The following is a 14,413-nucleotide window of genomic DNA, read 5'->3' on the forward strand; positions in this document are numbered from 1 at the left end:
TGAAATTTATGTGAGGCAGACAAGCTGCACTGTGTCTGAGTGCTGAACTGAATGTAAATATTGTATAGAGCCAGTGACGGTGGAACTTAACCGTACACGAAGATCTTTTTTCATGCTGCATCTTACTGAGACTGTACAAAGTCAGTGTGCACTAAAACTTTAACAGACACAGTGGCTATAATCTTAGCTGAGGCTGGGGCCCAGTGCTAGAAACAGAATCTTCAGGAGAACTAAAATTAAAAAAACTTGAGTCAAAGGGAATCGGAATTTTAAGGGTGCCCTTAGTTTTTCTTCTGGCCCAGGGGGATAAGGGGAGTGGGTGTTCCTCTCCACCATCCATTTGCTGCATTTGTGACATCCAAATCTGGGTGCCCAGGTTAATGTGACTCCACCGATTATAAGTCAGACCAATGCTGCAAAAAGACACACATATTGAGCTATAGACAGTCAGCTCCTGATGAAGGTGGTGAATATTCCCAAATGCTCCAAATAGGATGCAGCATGAACACCAAGGATGCCATTCTAAAAACTCTATGGTCCGATGTTCCACTCTATGCCATGGGCTCTAACAAACGAGAAAACGCTGACCCTAAGTCTGCTGCTTATTTTTTTAATAGACATATGTGTTTTAAGCATTCCATACCAGTGCATCAAAGAAATGAATAACAAAGATTACTTGCTCCCCCCCCAGCTTAAAGTTATATTCTCCAACTCGGGAAGAAATATCTGCTCTACAAACACTGAAGAAGGCACTATACATTGTATTAATGGAAAAAATGCTATTATTCTTTGCAGGAATTCTGAATGATAATTTAATATTATCAAAATCAAGCAATATTCTTCAGTTATATTCTGAAGTTTGGCACTCTGTATTAAGCTGTTACTAACATTATAATATCTGTTGTAGTTTAAAAATATAGCTATAAATTTTGACAAGACTCCTGTACTGTAAAGGAAATTATTTCATTTGTAAGTGATGGCAGAATAAAATTCTAATTCCTTATTTTCAGTTTTGTACCTTGCTACTTACTGTAGGTACACAATAGTGCTCCACAATAGTGCTTATATCACTCAAAGGCCAGAAATGGCGTCAAATGAACATACAGTTTTAGAGCTGAGCTTTCAGTGGCCAAAACATGTCAGACTGCTGTCAACTGAAACTGTCGGACAGTCATATGAAGACACATGTTACATTACTAGGAATTTATTTATCTGTAGCAGAGATGCCTCTGTTACAAGCCAGAGATGTGGCATTATATAGGACCACTAAATTTCCTACAACACAAAGAACAGAACACTTCATTTGTTCTGTCTACGAAGTTAAATTAAATTCTGGTCCAAACAGGTATGGCATTTTAGGAGCTGCTACAAACAGGAACTGAACACATCTAGATCTAATAAATGGATAAAAGGAAATAGCAATCTATAGTCTCCTAGGTGAAGACACAGGGTTTTCACAACAGCAGAGACATTTGAATACAAAACAATGCCTCAGTACTTACGCAAAAGGGCGGATCAAAAACCGGTAATGCAGGTGGGCGGGCAGATGCCCCCAACAGATGATATTAGAGAGAGAAAAAGAAAGAACACTGTATTACTATCTGCACATGTCAACAGAAAAGTATGCTCTCATTCAGACTGTAAAAGCCAACCGGTACACCGATCCGCCCTCGGAATTAATTGTGACCAGATCTGATCTGGGTAAAACGCAGTTGATTAAATTAAAAGTGCCACTTATATGCAGGTGCATCTAAAAGATATCAAGGCAGTGCAGGAAAAAATAAAGATACACTCCTGGAAATGGAAAAAAGAACACATTGACACCGGTGTGTCAGACCCACCATACTTGCTCCGGACACTGCGAGAGGGCTGTACAAGCAATGATCACACGCACGGCACAGCGGACACACCAGGAACCGCGGTGTTGGCCGTCGAATGGCGCTAGCTGCGCAGCATTTGTGCACCGCCGCCGTCAGTGTCAGCCAGTTTGCCGTGGCATACGGAGCTCCATTGCAGTCTTTAACACTGGTAGCATGCCGCGACAGCGTGGACGTGAACCGTATGTGCAGTTGACGAACTTTGAGCGAGGGCATATAGTGGGCATGCGGGAGGCCGGGTGGGCGTACCGCCGAATTGCTCAACACGTGGGGCGTGAGGTCTCCACAGTACATCGATGTTGTCGCCAGTGGTCGACGGGAGGTGCACGTGCCCGTCGACCTGAGGCCGGACCGCAGCGACGCACGGATGCACGCCAAGACCGTAGGATCCTACGCAGTGCCGTAGGGGGACCGCACCGCCACTTCCCAGCAAATTAGGGACACTGTTGCTCCTGGGGTATCGGCGAGGACCATTCGCAACCGTCTCCATGAAGCTGGGCTACGGTCCCGCACACCGTTAGGCCGTCTTCCGCTCACGCCCCAACATCGTGCAGCCCGCCTCCAGTGGTGTCGCGACAGGCGTGAATGGAGGGACGAATGGAGACGTGTCGTCTTCAGCGATGAGAGTCGCTTCTGCCTTGGTGCCAATGATGGTCGTATGCGTGTTTGGCGCCGTGCATGTGAGCGCCACAATCAGGACTGCATACGACCGAGGCACACAGGGCCAACACCCGGCATCATGGTGTGGGGAGCGATCTCCTACACCGGCCGTACACCACTGGTGATCGTCGAGGGGACACTGAATAGTGCACGGTACATCCAAACCGTCATCGAACCCATCGTTCTACCATTCCTAGACCGGCAAGGGAACTTGCTGTTCCAACAGAACAATGCACGTCCGCATGTATCCCGTGCCACCCAACGTGCTCTAGAAGGTGTAAGTCAACTACCCTGGCCAGCAAGATCTCCGGATCTGTCCCCCATTGAGCATGTTTGGGACTGGATGAAGCGTCGTCTCACGCGGTCTGCACGTCCAGCACGAACGCTGGTCCAACTGAGGCGCCAGGTGGAAATGGCATGGCGAGCCGTTCCACAGGACTACATCCAGCATCTCTACGATCGTCTCCATGGGAGAATAGCAGCCTGCATTACTGCGAAAGGTGGATATACACTGTACTAGTGCCGACATTGTGCATGCTCTGTTGCCTGTGTCTATGTGCCTGTGGTTCTGTCAGTGTGATTATGTGATGTATCTGACCCCAGGAATGTGTCAATAAAGTTTCCCCTTCCTGGGACAATGAATTCACGGTGTTCTTATTTCAATTTCCAGGAGTGTATAATTTGGTGTCCACTGCAAGTACTTAATAATGACACATTGACAATGTAAAGGCAACCATTCACTGTACTGTTGTATCATTTAACACTCAATATGCAATTTAACAAGATTAAAATTGTCATTAAGCCTTTGGGAAATTTCCTTCCTCAGAGAAAACAAAAAGAAACACAGATACTGCATGAAAAAGAGACACACAAATACATACAGAGACAATGTGCTTGTGTATGTGTGTTTATTTGTGTGTCAGTCACCTCCAAGGAAGGAAATAATCTTAAAACCTGGCAACGATTTCAATCATGTTTGTATGTTTGTTGATTGCTCACCTCAGCTGTATGGCAAGCAGTTACCTTTAGCCTTTCCATTATTTGTAGTCTACCAATCATTTTTTAGTGTTATATCAATAATGACAAACATTAAAATGTAATAACTATCAGGTAAAGACTGGAGAATTCTACTTACTAAATGTTTACAGAGTTGTGCAGAACAGAAAGCTACACAACACTTCCTTTCTGAAGCAAAGATTTCTTCGAATAATAAATGAGTGGGGGCTCAAAGGGATGTCAATGAAACTATGTTCCAGACCAAGATTGGTGATCGTAATCCGGCCATTCGACACACAGATTTCACTTGTAAGGAAGTTTGTATCACCAAAACACATTAGATCTCTTAAACAGCTGCAGTTTTCAGGAGTGCTGACTGCATAATGTTTTGGGCATAGAAGAAAATGTAAAACTACTCCTGTGGGTCAGCCATACTGCACTGCTACCCTCCCTAATATCTGAAGTACATTCCATATAGTATAATAGAAGGAAACATTCCACGTGGGAAAAATTATATATAAAAACAAAGATGAGGTGACTTACCGAACGAAAGCGCTGGCAGGTCGATAGACACACAAACAAACACAAACACACACACAAAATTCAAGCTTTCACAACAAACTGTTGCCTCATCAGGAGAGGGGAAGACGAAAGGAAGTGGGTTTTAAGGGAGAGGGTAAGGAGTCATTCCAATCCCGGGAGCGGAAAGACTTACCTTAGGGGGAAAAAAGGACAGGTATACACACGCACACACGCAAACGATGTGCATAAAGGTTAGGTGGTTGTGTTGCCGCCAAAACACGTTAAAGGACGGAGAAATTCGGGAAAATTTCGAAAAAGCTGCGTGTAGTATATTAAAAGGAGTGGTATTGTGGTGGAAGATTATGAAAATGAGGCTAACAATTGTCTGACGAAGAAATAGTGACGTTAAAACCTGTGGGAAGCGGCTAAAAATTATAAGTGATGTGGGAAAAACGGAAATGGAAATAAAGCGAAAGTTATTAGAACTGGCCGTAATATAATATCCACCGTTTCTAGTTCACAAACAGCTCCTTTCACCTTTTAAACAACCATTTCGGCCACCACAATACCACTCCTTTTAATATACTACACGCAGTTTTTTCGAAATTTTCCCGAATTTAATATCCACCGTTTCTAGTTCACAAACAGCTCCTTTCACCTTTTAAACAACCATTTCGGCCAGTTCTAATAACTTTCGCTTTATTTCCATTTCCGTTTTTCCCACATCACTTATAATTTTTAGCCGCTTCCCACAGGTTTTAACGTCATTATTTCTTCGTCAGACAATTGTTAGCCTCATTTTCATAATCTGCCACCACAATACCACTCCTTTTAATATACTATACACAGTTTTTTCGAAATTTTCCCGAATTTCTCCGTCCTTTAACGTGTTTTGGCGGCAACACAACCACCTAACCTTTATGCACATCGTTTGCGTGTGTGCGAGTGTATACCTGTCCTTTCTCCTCCCTAAGGTAAGTCTTTCCGCTCCCGGGATTGGAATGACTCCTTACCCTCTCCCTTAAAACCCACTTCCTTTCGTCTTCCCCTCTCCTTCCCTCTTTCCTGATGAGGCAACAGTTTGTTGCGAAAGCTTGAATTTTGTGTGTATGTTTGTGTGTCTATCGACCTGCCAGCGCTTTCGTTCGGTAGGTCACCTCATCTTTGTTTTTATATATAAACATCCCATATAGTCCTAGATATAATCACTGGGGCTCAGCTACATGAGCTTGATAGCTCCAGCCATTAGAGTGATCTTGAATGATCCTCACATCAATCGAAGATATAGTTTTTGCTAGGTGGAAGTGATAACTATTATCTCAGAAGATGGGGCTGGTAATGTTATGGTCCTCACTTAAATGACAGGCAAACAAGAGAAACGTGGCATCCAGCAGATCTGTATAACTGTTCTGATTCAATGTATCTCTCATGTTTATTGAAGGATCAACTTTTGTGACACTGAATTTCCTGCTGCTTGTAGTTATTTTTATTTGTTGTGTACTGTACATAATGCTCATAGTTGCTACTTATCTAATACCTGTTTATATTCTACTTTATGCACACCCTATTTATAAACAATAATAATGTAAGAATGTTATAACCCATGTAACAAGCTATGTATGGTACATTTCATTTGTATGTGATGACAGAATACAATTCTGATTCTGATTATCAGTTTTGTACCTTTTTACATCCTGTAGATTCACAAAACGTTAACATCACTCGAAGGCCAGAAATGGTCTCTTACCAATTTCAATTTCAAGGTTTACAGTCGAATTGTCAGAGGCCAAAATATGACACACCGCTATCAGTTCAAACTATGGGACAGACTTATGGAGACACATGTTACATTACTAGGAAGTATTTTTATGTGTAGCAGAACTGCCACTGTTACAAGCCAGAGATGTGACATTAAGTAGGACCAACACATTCCCTATGACATGAATAGCAGAACATTCCATTCATTCTGTGTACAAAGTTAAGGTAAATTCTGGTCCGAACAGGTGTGGCATTTTAGGAGATGCTGAAAACGGGAACTGAACACACCTAGGTCTAATAGAAGGGTACAAGGAAATCACAATCTATAGTTTCGTAAGTGAAGACACAGGGTTTTCACAACAGCAGAGACATTTGAATACAAAACAATGCCTCGGTACTTACTCATTACTTACACAAGGGCGGATCAAAAACCGGTAATGCAGGTCAGAGGGCAGATGCCCCCAACAGACGATATTAGGGAGAGAAAAGAAAGAACACGGTATTACTATTTGTACATGTCAACAGAAAAGTATGTTCTTATCCAGAATGTAAAAGACATTCAGTATACTGATCCGCCCTTGGAAATCAACTGTGGCTGGATACGATATAGGACAAACACAGATGATTATAATAAAAGTGCCACTTATATACCAGTGCATATGAACAGATATCCACACAGAGCAGAGGAAAATAAAGAATTTAATTTGGTGTCCACTACAAGTTCTCAGTAACAAGAACAAATAATGGAAAGGTGAAGGTAACCACTCACTGTATTGTTAAAGCATCAGCAGTCAGTAGGTACTTTCACAAGATTAAAATTGTCACTATGCTTTTGGGTTGTGTCCATCCTCAGAAGAAACTAAAAGAAACACAAACACTGTACAGAAAAAACCACCACACACACGTATATACCACATGTATATGTGTGTGTATTTCGGTGTTACTCAACTCCAAGGAAGCAAAAATTCTTCCAACTTGGAAACAATTTCAATCATCTTTTTACACCTGTCGAGTGCTCAACACTTCAAATCTAAGGTGAGCAGTTTCTACTGGTCTTTCCATTATATGCATTCGATTCACGACTTTTCAGTGTCATATTAATAATGACAAACATTAAAAAGTAATACCTTTCAAATAAACGAGAAAAATTCTGCTTGTCCAGTACTCGCAGACGTTCACAGAACAAAAGTCTACAAAACACTTGCTTTCAGAAAGAGAGGTTTCTTCATCAAACAGAAGCGAGTTGAAGTAACATCACCAAAGTGAACCTCCCCGTTAGCCTAGAGTTGTGTGCCAGACCGAGATGGCAAATCGTAATCTGGCCCATTCATCACACAGATTTCACTTGTCAGAAAGTTCGATTCTGCACACAGTAAGCCAAAGGGCACATTAGATCTACGTAACCACTGAAATCTGCAATGGCACTGGCTGAATAACATTCCGAGCACAGGAGACAAACAGACAACTACTCCTGCACGTCAGCCACATTTATGCACATTCCTTGAAGTTCCTGATATAATGAGCACGGTTCAACTACAAGACTTGATGGCTCCAGACATCACGAAACACAAGTGATCCTCATATCATCTCCAGAAGAGGGAGCTGGTAATGACACTGTCCACATTTGAATAACATGCAACAGCAGAACCGTAGCATCCAGGAGTTCTGTATTTCTGTTCTGATTTAATGTATCTACCATATCTATTGAAATGCCAACTTCTGTGTCACTGAACTTAGCAGTTATTTTTATTCGGTGTGTACTGTACATAGTGCTTGTATAGTCTGTCGGTGAACTCACGAGTGAGTGAGCAAGTCCCCACTCTGCCTCGCTAGCAAAGTCAGAAGGTGCTTCTCCAGGCTGTTTCACAATGTAGTACCAGCCCTTCCGTAGTGTATGCTTTAAATTAGTGACGATGCAGTATTCAGATACATCCAAGCATGGCTTATTTTTACACAAATGAATAGACACTACTGGAATACAGAAGATGATTTACCTCACCCGATGCACAACTTTACATAGTAAATTACTTCACGTAGGAAAAAAAATCATGAATCAGGGTTTCTATATTTATTACATATATAGGGCTGAATGCCTGATCTGATTGCATGTTCACCTACTATTAAAATAACACAATATAGTGCAATTATACTGTAGAATTTAAGGCTTATTCTAACAATAATGCACTTGCTTACACTGAGTGGATTTTTGGCCGAAAACAATTCTGCAGTGATGCTGTTGCCTTCATATTGAGACAAAGTGAATTTTTGTTCCCAAAAATAAAACCTCAAAGGGCAGCTTTTTATAAACACAGATGAGATTAAAAATGCCCTGCTGAGAGGAGTACAAGCTATCGTAAAGACAGAGTCTAAAAACTGTTTCCGTAAATGGGAAAAGCACTGGAATAAACGTATACTACACAATGGGAAATATTTTGACGAGAATAACATTGATGTAGACTAATATATAAACTCATTATTGGGTCCAATAATCAACACTGTTGCTTCCACTAACATTGTCCATGCTGCCACCAATGCCACGATCCCACCAATATTTTCAAAGCATAATGTTTTTTTGTTGCCCGCACACGTTTCGTCAATATAAAAGACTATCATCTTGCTCTCTTAAAATCCTTATTTGTACCAAGTATTTGCATCGCCAGTCAATTACACCACTTATTTCAATTAGAATCTTATTTTTACTGAGTGGTCTCTTTCAGGTAAAGCCCATGTCATGCAGTATCCTCTTTCTGCCGAGAAAAATGGATTTTTTTGTTTTACAACAGTAAGTAAGTTGTGTAATGTTGGCACTATTCTTTCATCTGCATAAAAGTCCCCTACCATTTGTCAAATCACTGATTTTGGAAAGCCGTGTGCAATAACGGGTTTCTTCCCAAATTTCTTTACACACTTTCTTGGCTATTCTAGTAAACCATGTGGTTTATTTTTGCATTCCTCCATGTTGTGTCCTCTTATGGGAAGGCTGACTTTTGTATAAATTGCAGCCCTCTGATTAGGACTATCAAAATTAGCCCTCAGTTCTTTTTGTGCATACTCTTTAATTCTTGCTGCAATTACATTAGAGATGACCAAATCTCTTTATTCTGAAGATATTTTTTCTTTGTATCTTGGCCATCATCTTGCAATGTAGTACACTTATCCATCATTTCTGAGTAACTAAGTACATCACAAAATGTATTAACTGAGCTGACCCATGCAAGTAACTGCGTATGGTACTTTTGTATAGCTTTTATGTTACAATGCTACAATCAGTTTAGGCACAAATATTTTATATTATTTTAAAAACAATCCTATTGTCACAGATGTACATTACAGAGGCAAAAATGCTGAGGATGACCATTGGTGCAGAATAGAAGAAAAGCATTTATTCTCTTTGAAAATGATATATTCTTTGGACTAATGAGGCTTTGGTGTCTACTGTCAGAAATCAATTGACTTGGAAGTCAATCGTCTAATGTGGTGAAGAGTATACTAATTACTGGTACAGACTGCGCTGACTCGCTGTCTGGTGCATGTTTTTCCATCTCACACCACCTGCGTATCTGGTCTCTTACTGTAACTAAACTCACTGGTCCTCAAAGCTGGCATATTTACAACTTTTGTTGATTTCTGTTTGTGTATATATGCTACTGCTTGAAAATAGCTGCTTTTCCATTGTTATTACATCGATTTTATGTACAATCTCGTATCACTTATCATGATGTATTTCAGATTATAGGCCTTTTACATCTAAAGTGTTGAAAAGAATGAAAGACTTAAGAAAAAAAAGAAAAACGTGGGATCAACTTCTCCACACGTAGAAACTTTGGGATACTACGAAGTAAGTTGGAAATGTGTACTTCCTTGGCATGGGATAAAGTATTTTCTGGTTTGAGTGATTGAGGTAAAATAAAACAATCATTTCTCAACTTTTGTTGCCATCTGTAGTGGAGAAAGTTGTATACAAACTGCCCAAACTCTTTGCCTCTGTATATGTCTGCGTGTGTCTGTATATGTGTTGGTGGACGTGTGTGTGTGTGTGTGTGTGTGTGTGTGTGTGTGTGTGTGTGTGTGTGTGTGTGTGTATACCCGTCCTTTCCCCCCCTAAGGTAAGTCTTTCCGCTCCCGGGATTGGAATGACTCCTTACCCTCTCCCTTAAAACCCAAATCCTTTTGTCTTTCCCTCTCCTTCCCTCTTTCCTGATGAGGCAACAGTTTGTTGCGAAAGCTTGAATTTTGTGTGTATGTTTGTGTGTCTATCGATGTGCCAGCACTTTCGTTTGGTAAGTCACATCATCTTTGTTTTTAGATATATTTTTCCCATGTGGAATGTTTCCCTCATATATATATTAAACAAAGATGATGTGACTTACCAAATGAAAGTGCTGGCAGGTCGACAGACACACAAACGAACACAAACATACACACAAAATTCAAGTTTTCGCAACAAACTGTTGCCTCATCAGGAAAGAGGGGAAAATATATATATATATATATATATATATATATATATATATATATATATATATATATATATATATATATATATATATATATATTATTTTTTCAGCCTCAGGTCACACAAATAGTATCATTACTGGTTTCAAGTCATCAGATGATTTGTTCTGAAAAGACAGAAAAAGGGGACATTAAAATAATAGGAAATTTGATGCACGAATTCGTTTGACGACGAATTTAATTAATAGAGATAGTGGTTTCAATCTTGAAACTTCCTGGCAGATTAAAACTGTGCGCCTGACCGAGATTCGAACTCGGGACCTTTGCCTTTCGCGGGCAAGGGCTCTACCAACTGAGCTACCGAAGCACGACTCACGCCCGGTACTCACAGCTTTACTTCTGCCAGTATCTCGTCTCCTACCTTCCAAACTTTACAGAAGCTCTCCTGCAGGTTCGCAGGAGAGCTTCTGTAAAGTTTGGAAGGTAGGAGACGAGATACTGGCAGAAGTAAAGCTGTGAGTACCGGGCGTGAGTCGTGCTTCGGTAGCTCAGTTGGTAGAGCCCTTGCCCGCGAAAGGCAAAGGTCCCGAGTTCGAATCTCGGTCAGGCGCACAGTTTTAATCTGCCAGGAAGTTTCATATCAGCGCACACTCCGCTGTAGAGTGAAAATTTCATTCTGGAAACATCCCCCAGGCTGTGGCTAAGCCATGTCTCCGCAGTATCCTTTCTTTCAGTAGTACTAGTTCTGCAAGGTTCGCAGGAGAGCTTCTGTAAAGTTTGGAAGGTAGGAGACGAGACACTACTGGCAGAAGTAAAGCTGTGAGTACCGGGCGTGAGTCGTGCTTCGGTAGCTCAGTTGGTAGAGCACTTGCCCACGAAAGGCAAAGGTCCTGAGTTCGAGTCTCGGTCGGGCACACAGTTTTAATCTGCCAGGAAGTTTCACATCGGCGCACACTCCGCTGCAGAGTGAAAATCTCATTCTGGTTTCAATCTTGATAAATCCTGGAATCCAGCACTTGCTGTAATAAACTCGCAAAGATGTTGTCACAGTGCAGCTCACAATGATATATCGATATACCAACACAAATCAACTGCGGAGTCATAGATACAACTCGCGCATTATGCACGTCTCTGCCGCCCAACATCTCTGGCGCATTTGCATCTGTGGCCGCATGCGCAGTCGCACGGTAAAACAGTATAAAGGGACGAAGCGAGCACTGGAGCGGCAATCTTGCGGCTCACTCTGAAGATGGCTGAACGTTACACAGCCGAAATATTAGAAGAAGGAGGTTTCCGGCGGCTGCACACCCGAAACTTAATGGAACAGTCTTTGCGCCACCAAAACCTGTTGGATGAAGGGATGGGGACAGTATGTTATAGTAGGTCAAGGCCGGGACACTTACAGAAGTGGAGAATATATTGTGAAACTAAGTCCCATCTGCGTGGTTAAGAAAAGCTGGTGATGGAGAGAGGGGTCCACATAGCTTGGGTAGTGAAGCAGCCATTGAAATCAAGTATGTTATGTTCAGCTGCATGTTGTGCCACAGGGTGGTCTATTTTGCTCTTGGCGACAGTTTGACTGTGGCTGTTCATCCCCATGGACAGCTGGTTGGTAGTCATACCAATGTAAAAAGCTGTGCAATGATTGCAGCAGAACTGGTAAATGACATGGCTGCTTTCACAGGTGGCCCAGCCGCTGATGGGGTAGGATAAACCTGTGACAGGACTGGACTAGGAAGTGCCCGGTGGGTGGATTAAGCAGTGGGAAACCCAAGTGCAATACCTGCCCAATCCACCCTCCCAGCACTTCATACTCTAGTCCTGTCACAGGTTTATCCTACCCCATCAGGGCCCAGGCCACCTGTGAAAGCAGCCATGTCATTTACCAGCTCTGCTGCAATCATTGCACAGCTTTTTACATTGGTATGACTACCAACCAGTTGTCCATCAGGATGAACAGCCACTGTCAAACTGCAACTGAACATAACATACTTGAGTTCAATGGCTGCTTCACTATCCGAGCCATGTAGTTCCTTCCCTCCACCACCAACTTTTCTGAACTGCGCAGATGGGAGTTATCTTTACAACACTTTCTCTACTTCTGTAATTATCCCACCCTCAACATACAGTAACACACTGTCCCAAACCATCCACCCAACAGTTTCCACACCCTCTGTTCTGTCACCTCCTCCCCATTCTTATCTCCCATACTGTTTATTTGGGGCCCTCTGCCAATGCACCCGCTTGTCTCCCCCCCCCCCCCCCCCCCCCCCCCGCCCCACACCCACACCCACCCACACACACACACACACACACACACACACACACACACACACACACACACTCAACCATACACGTCTGTCCTCTCCCCACCCAGACACAATTATCCTTTCCGCTTCCCCACTCCCTCCAGATTGCTGCTGCATGCATCTCATGTGATAGTTACATTCTGGCCTGAGATGCTGGAGATGGCAGTCATGTGTGCATGATATGTGCCTCCTTGAATGTGTGAATGGTGTGTGTTTCTCTTTTGCTGATGAAGGCCGTGGCCGAAAGCTTTATGTAACTGTCTTTTAACTGTGCCTGCCTGCAACTTAATGTGTCTCCTTTGCAGTAAATAGCAGTTTGTCTTTCCTACATTCCAAATTTTGTATTTTGATATTTTAACATCCCCTTTTTCTCTCTTTAACTCAAACTGGTAATCTATGTTGACTTTCAGAGAAGTCAAAACTGGTAATGATACCATTTGTGCGATCTGATGCTAAAAAGTGTGATTAGAAAATTTCATTTACAAGATGGTCACTGTGTTTCGGTAAGGTAGTACGCCTACTCTGGGAAAAAAAGAGACAATTACACTGAGAAATAGTGGAAGTGTTGTACTTACACACACAATAAACCACATTGGTAACTTCTGTAATTTTCTTAGTGTGAACGATCCTTGGTGTGACTGATTATTGGTTTCAGGTTTCGAACTGAATTAAAGATTCTATTTTTGCACACATTATTATGACAACTAACCTAGTTGTTATTGTTAGGTACTCCAAGCAGAGGTCTAATGTCTGCACTTCAAGTGCACTGCGAGGACTTGAGTGAACCCATTAATACTAAGAAATGGATTCTTGGTGCTTGTTACTTCTTTTGATGCACGTTAATTTTCATGTACCAGTATTGTTTCGCAGCTCCTCAGAAGTTTCCATGTTCTAAGAGATAAGAAAACCAGTGACATCTTAATAAATATGGTACTAGCTTAAACTGAAACTTCTATTCCTATTTATAAGATATTCTGACACAATTGCTTCAGTACTCCTTAATTACATTGTACTAGAAACTCTGAGCATAGACCACAATCCTCAGTATTTTTCTGAAGTTGTCACTCTTTTGATTAACTGGATGCTGTCTCCAGTCCTTTCCTCTCTTGTACTAATTTTTTCACCAGCATGTTAACTGCTACATGTAACATTTTATATAACCTGTTTCACATATTCTGTTCTTTGCATGCTCTTATTATTTCCCCCCTCTACAGCACCTTTTAAGCTCGAGACAACTATTACAGGTTGTCCTAGCAGATGTCTCGCTAAGCTATCCCTTCTTCATTCCACACTTTATCTGTTGACTCCATCTTCCTCATTTGCATATCAATATATAAAACCAGTAGAGCTTGTTTGTGGAACACAGCTTTCTTCATTTGTGAATTTTACTTCTGATATCCTCCTCATTTTGACTATCCTGTATACTCTTCAAATCTTAAGAAGCAAAATTCCTTCTAGTTCTCTTTCTACTATTGTTAATCATCTTTTTCTTTGCCATGTTTATATCTAAGACATACTGTGTCCTTTCCTGTCAACAGATCTCCTAAGTCTTCCTCACATCCAGCCAAATGGGCAATGTCGTCATCTGCATACCTCACAAACTTGCATTTCTTGATCTTCCACTTCTCACAGTTCTACTTGGGTTTGGTAGATGATGATGATCATGATGATTCATCAGTCCCTGCACATTAGTCCCAATCATCTAAGGATCATGAACATCTTATTCCTCCTTAATGTTGCATGGGCTTTCTGTATGTTTACAGTCTCTACGAAGATATCCCAATTATTATCATTAAATAAGACATGATAGTACCAGAAATGTGTGGTAGGCTTTAA

At 41.6% G+C, this 14,413-nt stretch overlaps 1 protein-coding gene across 4 annotated transcripts in view; it reads right to left on the reverse strand.

Moving 5' to 3' along the window:
* Positions 1-14,413, reverse strand: part of LOC124552730 (calcium-binding mitochondrial carrier protein Aralar1) — a 719,518-nt gene that overhangs the window by 29,891 nt on the left and 675,214 nt on the right. For 3 of the 4 annotated variants that reach the window (XM_047127068.1, XM_047127071.1, XM_047127070.1), the window contains one exon: positions 6,216-6,221. The exons of the other annotated variant lie outside the window; for it this stretch is intronic. In XM_047127068.1, coding sequence (XP_046983024.1) covers positions 6,216-6,221 — 6 coding nt within the window. The remainder of the gene's footprint in view (positions 1-6,215; positions 6,222-14,413) is intronic. 4 annotated transcript variants of the gene reach the window in all.

This window comes from Schistocerca americana, chromosome 10 (assembly GCF_021461395.2).
Source record: "Schistocerca americana isolate TAMUIC-IGC-003095 chromosome 10, iqSchAmer2.1, whole genome shotgun sequence".
NCBI classification, from domain to species: domain Eukaryota; kingdom Metazoa; phylum Arthropoda; class Insecta; order Orthoptera; family Acrididae; genus Schistocerca; species Schistocerca americana.